At 42.5% G+C, this 14414-nt stretch overlaps 1 protein-coding gene across 5 annotated transcripts in view; it reads left to right on the forward strand.

The window, feature by feature from the left end:
• The window catches only part of NDE1 (nudE neurodevelopment protein 1), a 33098-nt gene that overhangs the window by 16780 nt on the left and 1904 nt on the right, over positions 1–14414 (forward strand). For all 5 annotated transcript variants that reach the window (XM_079797408.1, XM_079797409.1, XM_079797406.1 and 2 more), the window contains exons 5-8: positions 9182–9318; positions 11029–11208; positions 12543–12634; positions 13576–13727. In XM_079797408.1, the coding sequence (XP_079653534.1) occupies positions 9182–9318; positions 11029–11208; positions 12543–12634; positions 13576–13727 (561 nt within the window). The remainder of the gene's footprint in view (positions 1–9181; positions 9319–11028; positions 11209–12542; positions 12635–13575; positions 13728–14414) is intronic.

Here is a 14414-nt window from a genome sequence, read left to right on the forward strand (position 1 = left end):
CGTCTGGCAAGGCTTCCAGAGGAAGTGCCGTGGAGGGGAGGTGAAGAATGAGGGGCGGATAGGCATCTTCCCGGGGAAGAGTGGGAGGCGAGAATGTTTCAGGCAGAAGGACAAGCTTGTGCTAAATAAATAAGGCCCGACAGTAAGAAGGAAAGAAGTATGTTCAAAGAACAGTATTTCTTAAACTGATAGTCTGTTGTTAACACAACACTAACAGTAGTAACTAACATTAATTGAATAATTACACTGAGCCAGGTGTTATTTTTGTAAGAAAGCACTTTTTAAAAAAATTTAGATAAGAATTACATATAGTGACATGCACAGATCTTAAGTGCACAGTTCCAGCAGTTTGGACAAATGCATATGTTCATGTAACCCACATGCTGTGAACACATGGAGCCTTTGCATTATGTTTTGGTGGTTTCTTTAGGGCTCAGATACACATGCTGAACTTTTCAATCTACTTAGTTAATATTGTACCACTTCAGGTAAACTGTAACAACTTCGCACCTTATAATTTCATTTACCTTCCTCAAACTTTATGCTGCAGTTGTATTAGCTATTGCTACATTTACAGATGCTAAGGATTCCACAACACACTTGGAATTTTTGCTTTAAAAAGCCAAGTGTATTTTAAAAACATTAAAGACAGTAAAAAGACATAGTTTGGGTTTATCTGAAAATATCTTTCATTTGCCTTCTTTTTTTTAAATTTAAATTCTTTTAAATGGACTTTTTTTTTTTAAGCAGTCTTAGGTTTATGGCAATATTGAGAGAAAAGTACAGAGAGTTTCTGTATATCCCCTGTTCATACATGTACAACCTTCCCAACTATGGATATCTCCCACCAGAATGGTACACTAGTTACAATCAGTGAACTACATTGGCACATCATTATCAACCACAGTCCATATTTCACCTTAGGGTTCACTCTTGGTGTTGTACATTCTCTGGGTTTGGACAAATGTATTATGACATACTAGAGACCCAGTGCACAAAATTCATGCATGGGGGAGAGGGGTGTGTGTTCCTCAGCCCAACCTGCACCCTCTCCAATCTGGGACCACTCGAGGGATGTCCGACTGCCCGTTTAGGCCCGATCTCTGGGATCGGGCCTAAACGGGCAGTCGGACATCCCTCTCACAATCCAGGACTGCTGGCTCCCAACCTCTTACCTGCCTGATTGCCCCTAACCGCTTCTGCCTGCCAGCCTGATCAATGCCTAACTGCTCCCCTGCCGGCCTGATTGCCCCTAACTGCCCTCCCCTGCTGGCCTGGTCACCCCTAACTGCCCTCCCCTGCTGGCCTGGTCATCCCCAACTGCCCTCCCCTGCAGGCCTGGGTCCCCCTCAACTGCCCTCTCCTGCAGGCCTGGTCCCCCCCAACTGTCCTCCCCTGCCAGCCCGGTCACCCCTAACTGCTCTCCCCTGCTGGCCTGGTTCCCCCCAACTGTCCTCCCCTGTAGGCCTGGCCCCCCCTCCAACTGTCCTCCCCTGCAGGCCTGGTCCCCCCCAACTGCCCTCCCCTGCAGGCCTGATCGCCCCCAACTGCTCTCCCTTTCAGGCCTTGTCCCTCCCAAATGCCCTCCTCTGCTGGCCATCTTGTGGCCGCCATCTTTGACCACATGAGGGCGGCCATCTTGTGTGTTAGAGTAGAGGCCCAATGCACAAAGATTCGTGCAAGAATGGGCCTTCCTTCCCCTGGCTGCCGGCACCGCCTTCGCTCTGGTCCGGAGCCACCTTTCCGCCTTCCCACGCTGCCCAGAGGCCCCGAGCAGCTGGGGTGGTACAGAAGGCCTGCGTCCTGCCCTGCCCCTGGCTGCTTGGTGCCTGTGTATGCAAATTAACCCACCATCTTTGTTGGGTTAATTTGCATACTCCTGATTGGCTGGTGGGCATCATGAAGATACGGTCAATTACCATGTTTCTCTTTTATTAGTATAGATAGGCTGTCCATCATTGTGGTATTATACAGAGTAGGTTCACTGCCCTAAAAATCCGCTGTGCTATTTATTCATCCCTCCCTCCTCCTAACCCCTCTTAATCACTGATCTTTTTACTGTCTCCATAGTTTTGACTTTTCCAGAATGTGATAGAGTTGAAAATAAAGAGGATGTAGCCTTTTTGTATTGGCTTCTTTCATTTAGTAACATGCATTTAAGGTTCTTCCATGCCTTTTCATAGCTAATTTCTCTTCAGCGCTAATAATAATTCCATTGTCTAAATGTGCATCACAGTGTTTTTATCCACTCACAGATTTTCTAATTATAAACATGTAAATTAAGCAGAGGAGTGAGGTTCTCAATAACTAGAGGAAGTATACATCTTTAGCTCAAGTACACATCATTCATGTTACTCTTCATGGCTAGTCCTGCATGGCTTTGCTCCAGGTCTCTTTGCCCATTATGTGAGCTCATGAATACATATATATATATTTGCTTGGATGAGGATTCATCCAACAAAAAATTCCAGCCCTACCTGGTTTGGCTCAGTGATAGAGTGTCAGGCTTCGGACTGAAGCGTCCCCGTTCAAGGGCACGTGCCCGGGTTGTGGGATCAAGGCGTGCAGGAGGCAGCCAATCAATGATTCTCTCTCATCATTGGTGTTTTTATCTCTCTCTACCTCTCCCTTTCTCTCTGAAATTAATAAAAATATATTTTTAAAAAATTCCATCTGATAGCAGTTCCACAGGACATGTTGTGAAAGAACATAATTATACTTCAAGGTACCAGCCCTAAAATGTTATGCCATGGTTGTACAAACCCTAATTGTCCCTCTGTTATCTGCTAATTAAACACATAAAAAGAAAATGCTTTGAATTATATGCAAAGACAAAGCATTCCTACACTATTTAATCATATTATCAAGATCATTCTTGGTTTATTGAGCACTAAAGGAAACTACTATCTGGCATATATCAAATCACTTTAATGACTGAAGGTGAAAAGATTAGATGATTCAAGCCTTAAAATAGATTTTAATGCTTAATGTCCTTCCACATTTTCTTTTGTTTTGCATCATCAATGACATGTTCATTCAGAAAGTAAATCTATAAACATCAGCATAAATATAGCAAAGCAGAAGTACATTTCTTTTTTTTTTTTGAACTTTTTTTTTATTAATTACTTTATTGATTAAGGTATCACATATTTGTCATCAACCCCCACCCCATTCCCATCCCAAACCCCCCCACACTCATGCCCCCATCCCCCTGTTGTCCGTGATCACTGGTTAGGCTCATATGCAAGCACACAAGTCCTTTGGTTGATCTATCTCCCTTGTCCCCACCCTCCACTACCTTCCCTCTGAGGTCTGACAGTCTGATCAATGCTGTTCTTGTTCTTCAGTCTATGTTGTTCATCATTTCCCTTAGATGAGTGAGCTCATGTGATACTAGGAATACACTTATAGGAACCGAAAATGAGACAAGCAATAATAGTTATGCTGAGAGGCAAATGAATCAGTCTATAGTGAGTTTCTTTCTGGGCCAAAAGTTCTTTTGAGTCCCGATTTCTATGTCCAACAGTTGTTTATGTGTACTTAACAGCAATGATATTTCAGTTCTGGATGGTGGACAAATGGTGGTAATGTAGGTCCGACCCTCTCTGGTTTGGTCCTGGGCAATCTGCAGTGACGCACATCTGCTGACTGCTAGTATGGCAAGGCATGGTCAGCGTCTTCCATCTCTGGACTGTTTCTCTTCTGTCTTCATGGCAGAAGTACATTTCTAAGTGTTAATTTTATTTCAGATGTTTTAGCTTTTTAGGACACACTTTTTAAAAATTTAAAATTTTTAATTACAGTCGACATACAATATTATATTAGTTTTGGGTGTTCAGCGTGGTGATTAGACATTTAACTAATGAAGTGATCCCCCTGATAAGTCTAGTACCCATAAATCTGACACCATTACATGGTTATTAAAATATTGACTATATTCCTTATGCTGTACTTTATATCCCTGTGACTGTTTTATAACTGGTAATTTGTATTTCTTAATCCCTTCTTTTTCACTGAACTCTCTGAACACCCCTCCCATGCGGCAACCACCGGTTTGTTCTCTTTATCCATTCATATATTTTAAAAAATATTTTTATTGATTTCAGAGAGGAAGGGAGAGGGAGAGAAGAGAGAGAAACATCAATGATGAGAGAGTATCATAGATCAACTGCCTCCTGCACGCCCCCCACTGGGGATCAAGCCTGAAACCTGGGCATGTGCCCTTGACCAGAATCGAATCCGGGACCCTTCAGTCCACAGGCCGATGACGCTCTATTCACTGAGCCAAACTGGCTAGGGCAGTAGATATATCTTTTTGAGCATCTGCATATTTCCCTTAGATAATTCCTAGAAGTGAAATTATCTGACTAGAACTCTAAATAATTTTAAGGCATATTATTGTTATTTTTTGAAATCCTCACCCAAGGATATGTTTCAGTGATTTTAGAGAGAGAGAAACATTGATTGGTTGTCTCTACCTGACTGGGAATCGGACCAGCAACTCGGGTATGTACCCTGACCAGGAATTGAACCCACAATCTTTGAGTGTGTGGGATGATGCTTTAAACAACCAAGCCACCTAGCCAGGCCTTCCATTGATTTTTTTCCAGAGAATGGAACAGAGTGGGAGAGACACAGAGAGAGAAACATGTATGTAAGAGAGACACATCAATGGTTGCTTCCTGCATGTACCCGGACCAGGCCAGGTACAGAGTCTGCAACTGAGGTATGTGCCCTTGGCCAGAATCGAACCTGTGACCCTTCAGTCTGCAGGATGATGCTCTAACCACTGAGAAAACCGGCTAGGACAGTTGTTACATTTTTTATTTTTTTTTTATTTGAGAACTCTCTCTATTTCTTGGTTAGTCTAGCTAAAGGTTTGTCAATTTTATCTCTTCAAAGAACCAGCTGTCAGTTTCATTGATTTCCTGTTGCCTTTTTAGTGACTCTTGCATTTATTTTGGATCTGATCTACATTATTTCCTTCCTTCTAACTTTGGGCTTCAATTGTTCTTTTTCTAGTGCCTTTAGGTGTAAAGTTTGTTTATTTGAACTTTTTCTTATTTCTTGAAGCCACCTTTTTTCCACTGAATTGAACTCAGCTCTGTTTAATGTTAACTTCCCATATATCCTGCGATCTAATTCAGCATTCTCTATTTTGGTCCAGTGTATAATTTATGAATTACTATACCAACACCATAATGACTTTATTATTGTGGCTTTATAGTATGTTTTGACTGGCAAGCCACTGGCATACCATTTATCCCACCCATATATCCTTGATCAAAGCAAGTCACATGGCCAACCCATGTCAAGGGGTGGGAAGGTACAGTCCACCCACAATGAGGCCATAGCAAGGGTGTAGATGTGGGGAGGGTGAAGAATTGGGACCAGTAATGCAGTCTAACACAAAGAGATTACACATTCATGTGATTCTAAAATAACATACAAAGAAGTAGAGTTTTTTTATGCAAATTCAACCAAATAGAAATAGAAATTTGTATTATTCCCCTCTTTTTTCACAAAAGCATTTTGTACACATTGTTGTACATCTTGCTTTTTCACATAACATAGACCTGGAGATCTTCTGTATTTGGACACAGTGCATTCTTTCTTCTTTTTTCCCCCAGGTGCATAATATTCTATTGTATGGTTGGCATTGTATGTATAATACATAATAACTTATCCAGTCCCCTGGGATGGGTATCTGCTTCATTTTCATTCTTCTGCATAGATAAGCATTGCTGTAATGAGTGGTAGCATTGCTTGCACATATCTGTAGAATACGTTCCCAGAAGTGAATTTCTGGGTCAAATATGTGCATATGTGATTTTTTTTAAAAATTGTCTTTATTGTTGAAAGTATTACAGATATCCCCCATTGACCCCCTCCACCTGGCTCCTGATCCCCACCCCCTGCTTATGTGATTTTGATGGTTATTGCCCAATTCTCTGTATAGTTATACCAACAGCATGTAAGTCCCCATTTTCCAAATAGCTTTACTAACAGAAGGTTTTCAAACTTTGGATTTCTGCCAGTATGATAGGTTTCTGAAGTGAGTGACCTTGAGCTCCTTTTCTTATATTTAAGACTTGTTTTATTTCTTTTTCTGTGAACTCTGTTTATCTTTGCCTGTTTTTAAATTGGGTTGTTGGTTGTTGTTGTTTTCATCAATTTCTAGGAGATCTTTCTATATTTGTTTGTGATATGAATTGAAAATATTTGGAGTTTGTCATTTGTCTTACAGGTTTATCTATTGTATGGTACTGTGAAAAATTATTTGATTTCTATATAATCAAATTAGTCAGTCATAGTTAGAAGGGCCTTTTGCATTCCAAGGTTATAGAGCAATTAGCCTCTGTTTTCTTCTAGTAGTATTTTTGTTTTCTCTTTCTTTTCATTAAAAAAATCTTTTTATTTATTTCAGAGAGAGGAAGGGAGAGGGAGAGGGAGAGAGAGATAGAGACATCAGTGATGAGAGAGAATCATTGATCAGCTGCCTCCTGCATGCCCCATACTGGGGATCAGGCCTGTAACTCCGGCATGTGCCCTGACCAGGTCAACGCTCAACCACTGAGCACACCAGCCAGGCTATTTTTCTTTTTTAATTACATACACTGTTAGATTAGTTTCAGATGTACTTAGTATACCAGAAAGATCTACAAAGATTAAAATTGATTTAATCTCATTTTACTCTTCTATGGGTTGTTATTACATAGACTTTTAAATTTTTTTATTTTTTTGTGCTAAAAAAAACATAAAATCAAATTTACCGTCTTAACTGTTTTTTAAAAAGTTAGAGTCCAGTAGTGTTAACTGTATTACCGTTATTGTGCAACAGATCTCCAGAACTTTTTCATCTTGCAGCATTGGAACTCTAAACCTACCAAAATTAATTCCCCCTGTACCCTCCAGCTCTTCGTAATTACCTTTCTACTTTCTGTTTCTATGATTTTTGACCACCTTAGATATTCCATGTGAATGGAACCATACAGTATTTGTCCTTTTGTGTTGGTCCCTTAGCATAATGTCCTTGAGGTTCATCTATATTGTGGCATGTGACAGGATTTCCTCCCTTTTTAAGGCTGCATAATATTCCATTGCATATATTATCACATTTTCTTTATGTATTCGTCTTAATTTGCTTTCACCTCCTGGCTATTATGAATAATGCTGGTATGAACATGAATATTTCTTTTGAGAGCCTGCTTTCAATTCTTTTGGATGTATACCCAGAAGTATGATGGCTGGATCATGCAGTCATTGTATTTTTTATTTTTTAAGGAACCTCCATACTATTTTCTATAATGAATGCTCTTACATTCTAATGAACAGTGAACAAAAGTCCCAATTTTTTGGTATCCTCACCAACACTTTATTTTCTGTTTTTGTTTTTGTTTTTGTTTTTGTTTTGGAATGGCCATTCTGATGGTAATGAGGTAATTTGTAAATGTTAAAAGCATTTATTGGCCCAAAAGGGACTTGTTCTCAGTTACCTAACAGATGTGTCTCTTAATACTCATATTTACTAAAACTGTATTTTTCTATTTAACTATTTTCAAATTCTCAGTAACTGTACATGAGATTAACTGTTTCCACTGTTCATATGCATTGCAGCATTTTACTCTTAAAATAATAAATATTCTTTTATACATCATTTGACAGAATTTCAATAACTAAGGCACATAAAGCTATTTTCACTCAGGTTGCAACTGGGATGCTTACCTTTAGTTAAAAGTAAATACATAGTAATAATAAATCTAAGTGCTGTGCTAATAAATCAGTATTACCAACACTGATTATATACAATCCCATGATCATTGACCCACACAGGTTCAAGAATGCCAGAAATATCTCTGAAGTTGGTTTTCAATTCTCTGGCATTCCAGAAGCCAATAGTAGATTTTGACCAAATACTGAGTTTAAATTTCTGATCCAGGTGGAACTTATATTGGGGGTACAGTATGAGGTATATAGATCCAACATTAGTTTTTTCCAGGTGGTTATCCAATAGACCTCAAACCTAGAACTGAACTACCCATATTTCATCAATGATTATAATGCCATCTTTATCATAAATTCTTGTGTGTATTTTATCTTTTTTGTTGTTTGACATGTCAGCCTTAGGGTCATTTTAACTGATTCCAATATACTCCTAAATATTGTCCCTTTGTTGTTTTTCCTTCAGGCCCTTTTGGTAACTTTATCTTCTTTACCTTTGAGGGTAGGCACTAATATGACTCAATTTGGACATAGTAGGATATGTTGAATAAATCAGTGAGTCAATCCCACTTTGCTGTTGAAGGCCCAGAGACATGGGGTTATCCAAGGACACTTAGCTAGTCTTATGTGGGAGAGACAGGTGTTAACTCCCGGGGTCCACTCCTAACAGATGCTTCTCATCACCGTGAGATACAGTGAACGGGATGTTAAAGGTCTTCTGGAGACAAACATGGGGTCAGTAATAAAAATTGCTGACATTTATTAAGCACTTGCGGTATGTGTGAAACATCTGTTGCACGCTTCCTGTATTACTCTACTTGTCCCCACCCCAAACCCCTGTGGAGGCACTGTCCCCGCTTTGCATACAAGGAAACTGTGCAAGTGCCTCAGAAAAGGTAACTTTCTTTACCCAGCACTTCTCAGTGCCTGTCACACAGCGTTCCACTGGAATGTGTCTACACTGTCCACAAGAAGTGGTTGTTAGAGCAACTGGGCTGGGGCTGGGCATTTTGAACTTCTAAATGTTTTGTGGTACCTGAGAAATTAAAGATAGTTTCTTTTATCTGTTTAAATGCATGTGATTACATTGTGGGTGCATTTTAGTCGGATATTCTGAGTACTGTGCAGTGATCGTCTTCAAGAGAAGATGGACCTGTTGGCAGTCGATTGGTCCTACTGAGGCCTTGGCTCACTGCTAAGTTTTGTATGGATGTTATCTCATTTAATCCTCAGTACAGTTTTGTGCACCTCATGAGCTAAGACAATTCCCATTCTGCAGGTGAAGAGCCAGGTCCCCAAAGATGAAGGCCTTGGCTTGCTCAGGTCTGGGGTATCTAGAAAGTGCCAGTTCTGGGACTCATGCCCTCATGTGTCTAACCCTTCTTGTCTCCCAGTGTGTAGGCACCAGATGAATGTCGCCGATTGCTCTCTTGGACAAATTTGCTTTTCTCTTCCCCAGGGCCACGATCATGTCTCTGGAAGACTTTGAGCAGCGCTTGAATCAAGCCATTGAGAGGAATGCCTTCTTGGAGAGCGAGCTTGATGAGAAGGAGAATCTCCTAGAATCTGTTCAGAGACTGAAGGATGAAGCCAGAGGTCAGGAGGCCTGGGCTTTGTTCCCCCTGCCCTCACCAGCACTGTCCCCTCTTTCTCCCTGAGAGCACTGCTGGTGTCACCTTTGCCGGAAATCTGCGGCCTGCTCGGCACACAGGCTGTCTGGTCCGAGGGTATGGAACTTCAAGTTCCAGTTAATTGTTTATAACATTTAGTGTATAATGTGTGGCCAGTAGAAGGGGGATTAAAAAGAAAAGCTCAGTCCTAGCTGGTTTGGCTCAGTGGATAGAGCATTGGACTGCGGACTGGAAGGTCCTGGGTTTGATACCAGTCAAGGGCACATGCCCAGGTTGTGGGCTCGATCCCCTGTGGTGGGCATGCAGGAGGCAGCCAATCAATGGTACTCTCTCATCATTGATGTTTCTATATCTCTCTCCCTCTCCCTTCCTCTCTGAAATCAGTAAAAATATATTAAACTTGGCTTTTCTTTCTTTCTTTTTTTTTAAGAGTAGTTGTTCCTAAATGTAAGGAAGTGGTTAAATAAATTACATAGACTTACTTTGTGCAATGTTAACCAATATTTAAACTAACGGTATAGATATAAATGCAATTATAGGACAATTGTTAGGACAGGCCACTGAAGGGAGGAAGGAGGAAGATAAGTCATAGACAGTAGATGTATGTTTCTGTTTATGCTAACTAAAAATCATTCATATTAGATGTTTAATAGATATACATACCGGGTGGGGCAAAAGTATGTTTACCGTTCTGAGTGTGCAAAACATAGTTTATTCTTGTATTACTATTTATTAATTACTAGAGGCCTGGTGCATGAAAATTCATGCACTGGAGGCGGGGGTTCCTCAGCCCGGCCTGCCCCCTCTCACAATCTGGGAGCCCTCAGGGGCGGGAGGCAACCCAGCAACCAGGGGAAGGCGACACCCCATCACACCTCTGCTGCTGCCACTGCCGGCAGTGCAAGCCTCGGCCGGCCCTGGTTACCTGAGCCTCGGCCAGCCCTGGGCAGCTGGGCAGCTGCCATCAGAGGCTTGCCTGCGCCTCGGACCGGCCTTGGGGGGCTGAGGGGACTGGGCGCAGCCATCTTGTGGCTGTGGGCGCCGCCATCTTTGAGGGTGTGGCAGTCAATTAGCATATTCCCCCCCTTATTGGCTGTGGACGCCGCCATCTTTGAGGGTAGGACAGTTAATTAGCATATTCCCTCCTTGTTGGCTGTGGGAGCTGCCATCTTTGAGGGCGGAGCAGTCAATTAGCATATTCCCTCTTTATTAGAAAGGATTGTATTATTTTCCATATGAATAACGGTAAACCTACCTTTGTCCCATCCTGTATAAATCATATATTTGAAAAGGCAGAGAAAAGGGATTGGAAAGATCTCCATGTTATGGTTGATGTGTGAGGGAGGGGCATTTGGGGATGGGCTGGGGAAGCATAATTTTTCACCTAGAATTCTACATTGGCATCTTTTGAAACAATAAAAGCATTAGTGTATCAATGCCATAGTTAATTTTTTTTACACCTTTTGGTTTTTACTCAAAAGAAAAATCATGTAGTTTTACAAGCCTGCTAGGCAATATCCTGTGGGTTTCATGTCATTCAGGGTTACTAGCTAGAGTTTCTCACCCTGATACTTGTTTTCCTTGATCAGTGTCTACTGCTGACCCCTTCCCATTCCACATCTCCATTCCCATCACCCAATGCAAAGGCTTAATCTGAATTCTTTCCCTCGTGCAGATTTGCGGCAAGAATTGGCTGTGCAGCAAAAGCAGGAGAAACCGAGGACTCCCATGCCCAGCTCGGTGGCAGCTGAAAGGACAGACATAGCCGTGCAGGCCACGGGCTCAGTGCCATCCACTCCTGTGGCACATCGGGCACCCAGCTCTAGCTTCACCACACCGGGGACGTGCAGACGTGGTAAGGAGAGTGGAGTCGGGAGGACTTTCTTTGCTTCACAAAGCTTTCCTGAGTGAGAGAGAAATTGGACTGGGCTAGACAGCAGGGTGCAAACTGGGATGCTCACAGGGCAGAGCATTGAGGCACGTGAGAAGAGCCTCTTACGTGTGAGGCAATAGAGAGCAGTGGAGTCTGGAATGAGCTGGAAAACGGAAGCCTCATTTGGAGGGGGCTCTGCTCCTGCCACAGGAAATTTAGGCCCAGCATTAGTAGACATTTCCATTCTTCACCGGAAGCCAGAAATCCTCTTGTTGAATATGAACTCTTCCAGATGTAAAATTTTGGTAACCAAATAAAAAGTGTTTTGTGGGTTCAGCAATATATCTAACTAGAAATGGAGCCACTGTGACCTGTGCTATGTTGTAAAAATGAGGAATTTGAGTTTTCACCTCAGCCTCTCTGCTGACTAATTGTGAGATTCTGAAGGGTTACTTAATAGCAAATAATAATAGTAATAATATAAAATTATTGAGTGCTTAGTATGTGCCAGTCACCCGGCTTAAAGTGCTTTGCATACACACACACACACACACACACATACACACACACATATGCATATACATACATACATATATGTAACCTGACTGAATTCTCACCACAGGCCCAAAGTGCAAATAATGAAAGTGCTGCCCTTGTTTGATGGCTGAGGAGACGGAGGCCTGAGTTGAGGGGCTTGCCACCCAGCTAGTGAATGGCAGAGCAGGCTGGCTCCTGGGCTTACACTGCTATATACTGCTTTATCCCTTAGCTCATCCCTGGGGGTGAAGAGACTGGTGAGATTTCAGACTCCCAGTCTAGAGCAGTGTTTTCCACACTTTGGCAGGCTGGGCATCTTGTTAAATGCACCGCGGATTCATTAGGTCTGGGCGGGGCCTGAGATGCGTTTCTAGCAAGTGCCCAAGTGATTCTGTGCTGCTGGTGCCTGGTCTGCTTTGAGGAGGGCGGCTCTGCAGAGTAGAACCCTTACAAGTGTGGTTGGCTCAGAGGCTCTTGGTGTTAAATTGCTATGTGGAATTCCTAGGATTTCAGGGCTTGCGTTGATTTAGTTGTAGAAGAATAACATGTAAAGATAAATATTTAATATAGTCCTTGTAAGGCTGTTACAGGTTGGTCATTAAATAGGCTCTTACTGTGTGAGACAGTTAACTAACTATTGAATGAAACAGGGAAGCATCCAGAATCCAAGGCAAGAGTAGCCTCCCCCGCCTGCCCCTGGGATTTTGCATTTAGCGATGTCAGTGCACAGACTTATGACTGTGGGTTGGTGTTACATGTACTTCCTTTTGCACACCCAGGTCTAGATGACTCCACAGGTGGGACCCCCCTCACGCCTGCGGCCCGGATATCAGCCCTCAACATCGTGGGAGACCTGCTGCGGAAAGTAGGGGTAAGACTGACTGGCGCCTCCCTGGGTTTGCTGTGGCTTCTTGCCTGTCCTTCAGGAAGTTGGCGAGGGATGACCTTACCACTTCCTTTCGCCTTTTGCAGAGAGTTCATGAGTTCTAGGTGTAGCTCTGGGTCTGTCGCATCCTTTAGAATCATGGACGCTTCTGTGGGCCCTGACTCTAAGTCATCCCTTTGATCCCTGGCTAGATGTTTCTTTCCCTGTACCATTTTTTCCTTGAAATTTGGGAAGTTCAAATGGTGTATGATGATTTTTTTTTTCTTAATTTGAAAAAACAGAAACATTTGAAAATTGCCTTCTCTTTATTTCTCAGGGAGTTAAAGAGAAAATCTTGAAAAGCTAGAGCAGGGAACTTAATAGGTTTTATATTAATTACAGGGAAGGCTTCTTTTGTGCTTAAGAAATAACAGGTATTCTTTGTAGTTTTTCATTTTATTTTTTAAAATGATGCTCAGAAGGCCACATAATTTAACTCCTGTCAGTCTGTCATCAACCAAAATGTATGTAGTCAGAGCTGCAACTTATCGGAGCTTGCAACTCCTTTCTTACGTTTTTACTTTGGGCTTTGGATCATCTGGTTTTCTGTTATATGAACAGTTCTCTGAATATTTTGCTCAGTTAGAGTGTAGAGAAGCTTTGGGGGCAGGGGGTTCAGTGCCCTTTTGGTTTTTGTGGGGTCTGTTTACAGCAAAGTCCTTGTTCAAACCTCCATATTTCTCATAGGCAGGGTTGGATAATCGGTAGAGTTAGTGATTTCCAGGAAGCAGCCAAATATCTTAGGCTTGCAGGTCTAAGTTGGCTGTGCATTGGATTCCTTTGGGCCCCACTTGGGAATTCCAGTGCACAACACACTGCTTTAGGCTCCAGTGAGAGATACGAGTTCTTGTCTTTAACTTGAGAGATGAAAGCCTATTTCTCTCCAGGCACTGGAGTCCAAACTCGCATCCTGCCGGAACTTCGTGTACGAGCAGTCCCCAAACCGGACAGGTGGCCCCACCTCAGGGCGAGCCAGCAAGAACAGAGATGGTGGTGACAGACGGTCAAGCAGCACCAGCGTGCCTCTGGGAGATAAAGGGTCAGTACCTTTTGCTCTCACTTGAGGTGGGAACCTCTAACTAGCTCTGACCAAAAGCCATTAAAAAAAAAAAAAATTAGAGGCCGGATGCACGAAATTTGTGCAAGAGTAGACCTTCTGGCTGCCGCTCTGGCTTCCCTCTGGTACCCGGGACCCGGGCTTCCCTTGCAGCCCCGGCTTCCTCTGGAAGGTCGTCCGGAAGGACGTCCAATCTAATTAGCATATTACACTTTTATTATTATATTACACTTTTATTATTATGTATATATATATATTACACGTGCGCACACACATATGTATTTATTAATTTCAGAGAGGAAGAGAGATAGAAACATCAATGATGAGAGAGAATCATCGATCAGCTACCTCCTGCACAACCCCTATTGGGGATCGAGCCTGCAACCCGGGCATGTGCCCTGACTGGAATTAAACCATTACCTCCTGGTTCATAGATTGACGTTCAACCACTGGGCCGCACAAGTCAGGCCCGAAAGCCATTTTTTAAAAGTTGCAGGTTTATGTCAGTGAACTCTACCCCATCCCTGGAGACAGAGTTAGGTGGTGTCTTCTGTTTGGGCAAATGGCCAAGGAGAGGCTTGTGTTTATTATCAGATTCTGCAGCCCCAGCTCCTGGTCACGCTGTGAGGATGTCCTGTATAAATCACTTGTCTGAGACTTGAGCTTCTA

Source organism: Cnephaeus nilssonii (assembly GCF_951640355.1).
Source record: "Cnephaeus nilssonii genome assembly, chromosome: 2".
In the NCBI taxonomy this organism is placed as follows: Eukaryota; Metazoa; Chordata; class Mammalia; order Chiroptera; family Vespertilionidae; genus Cnephaeus; species Cnephaeus nilssonii.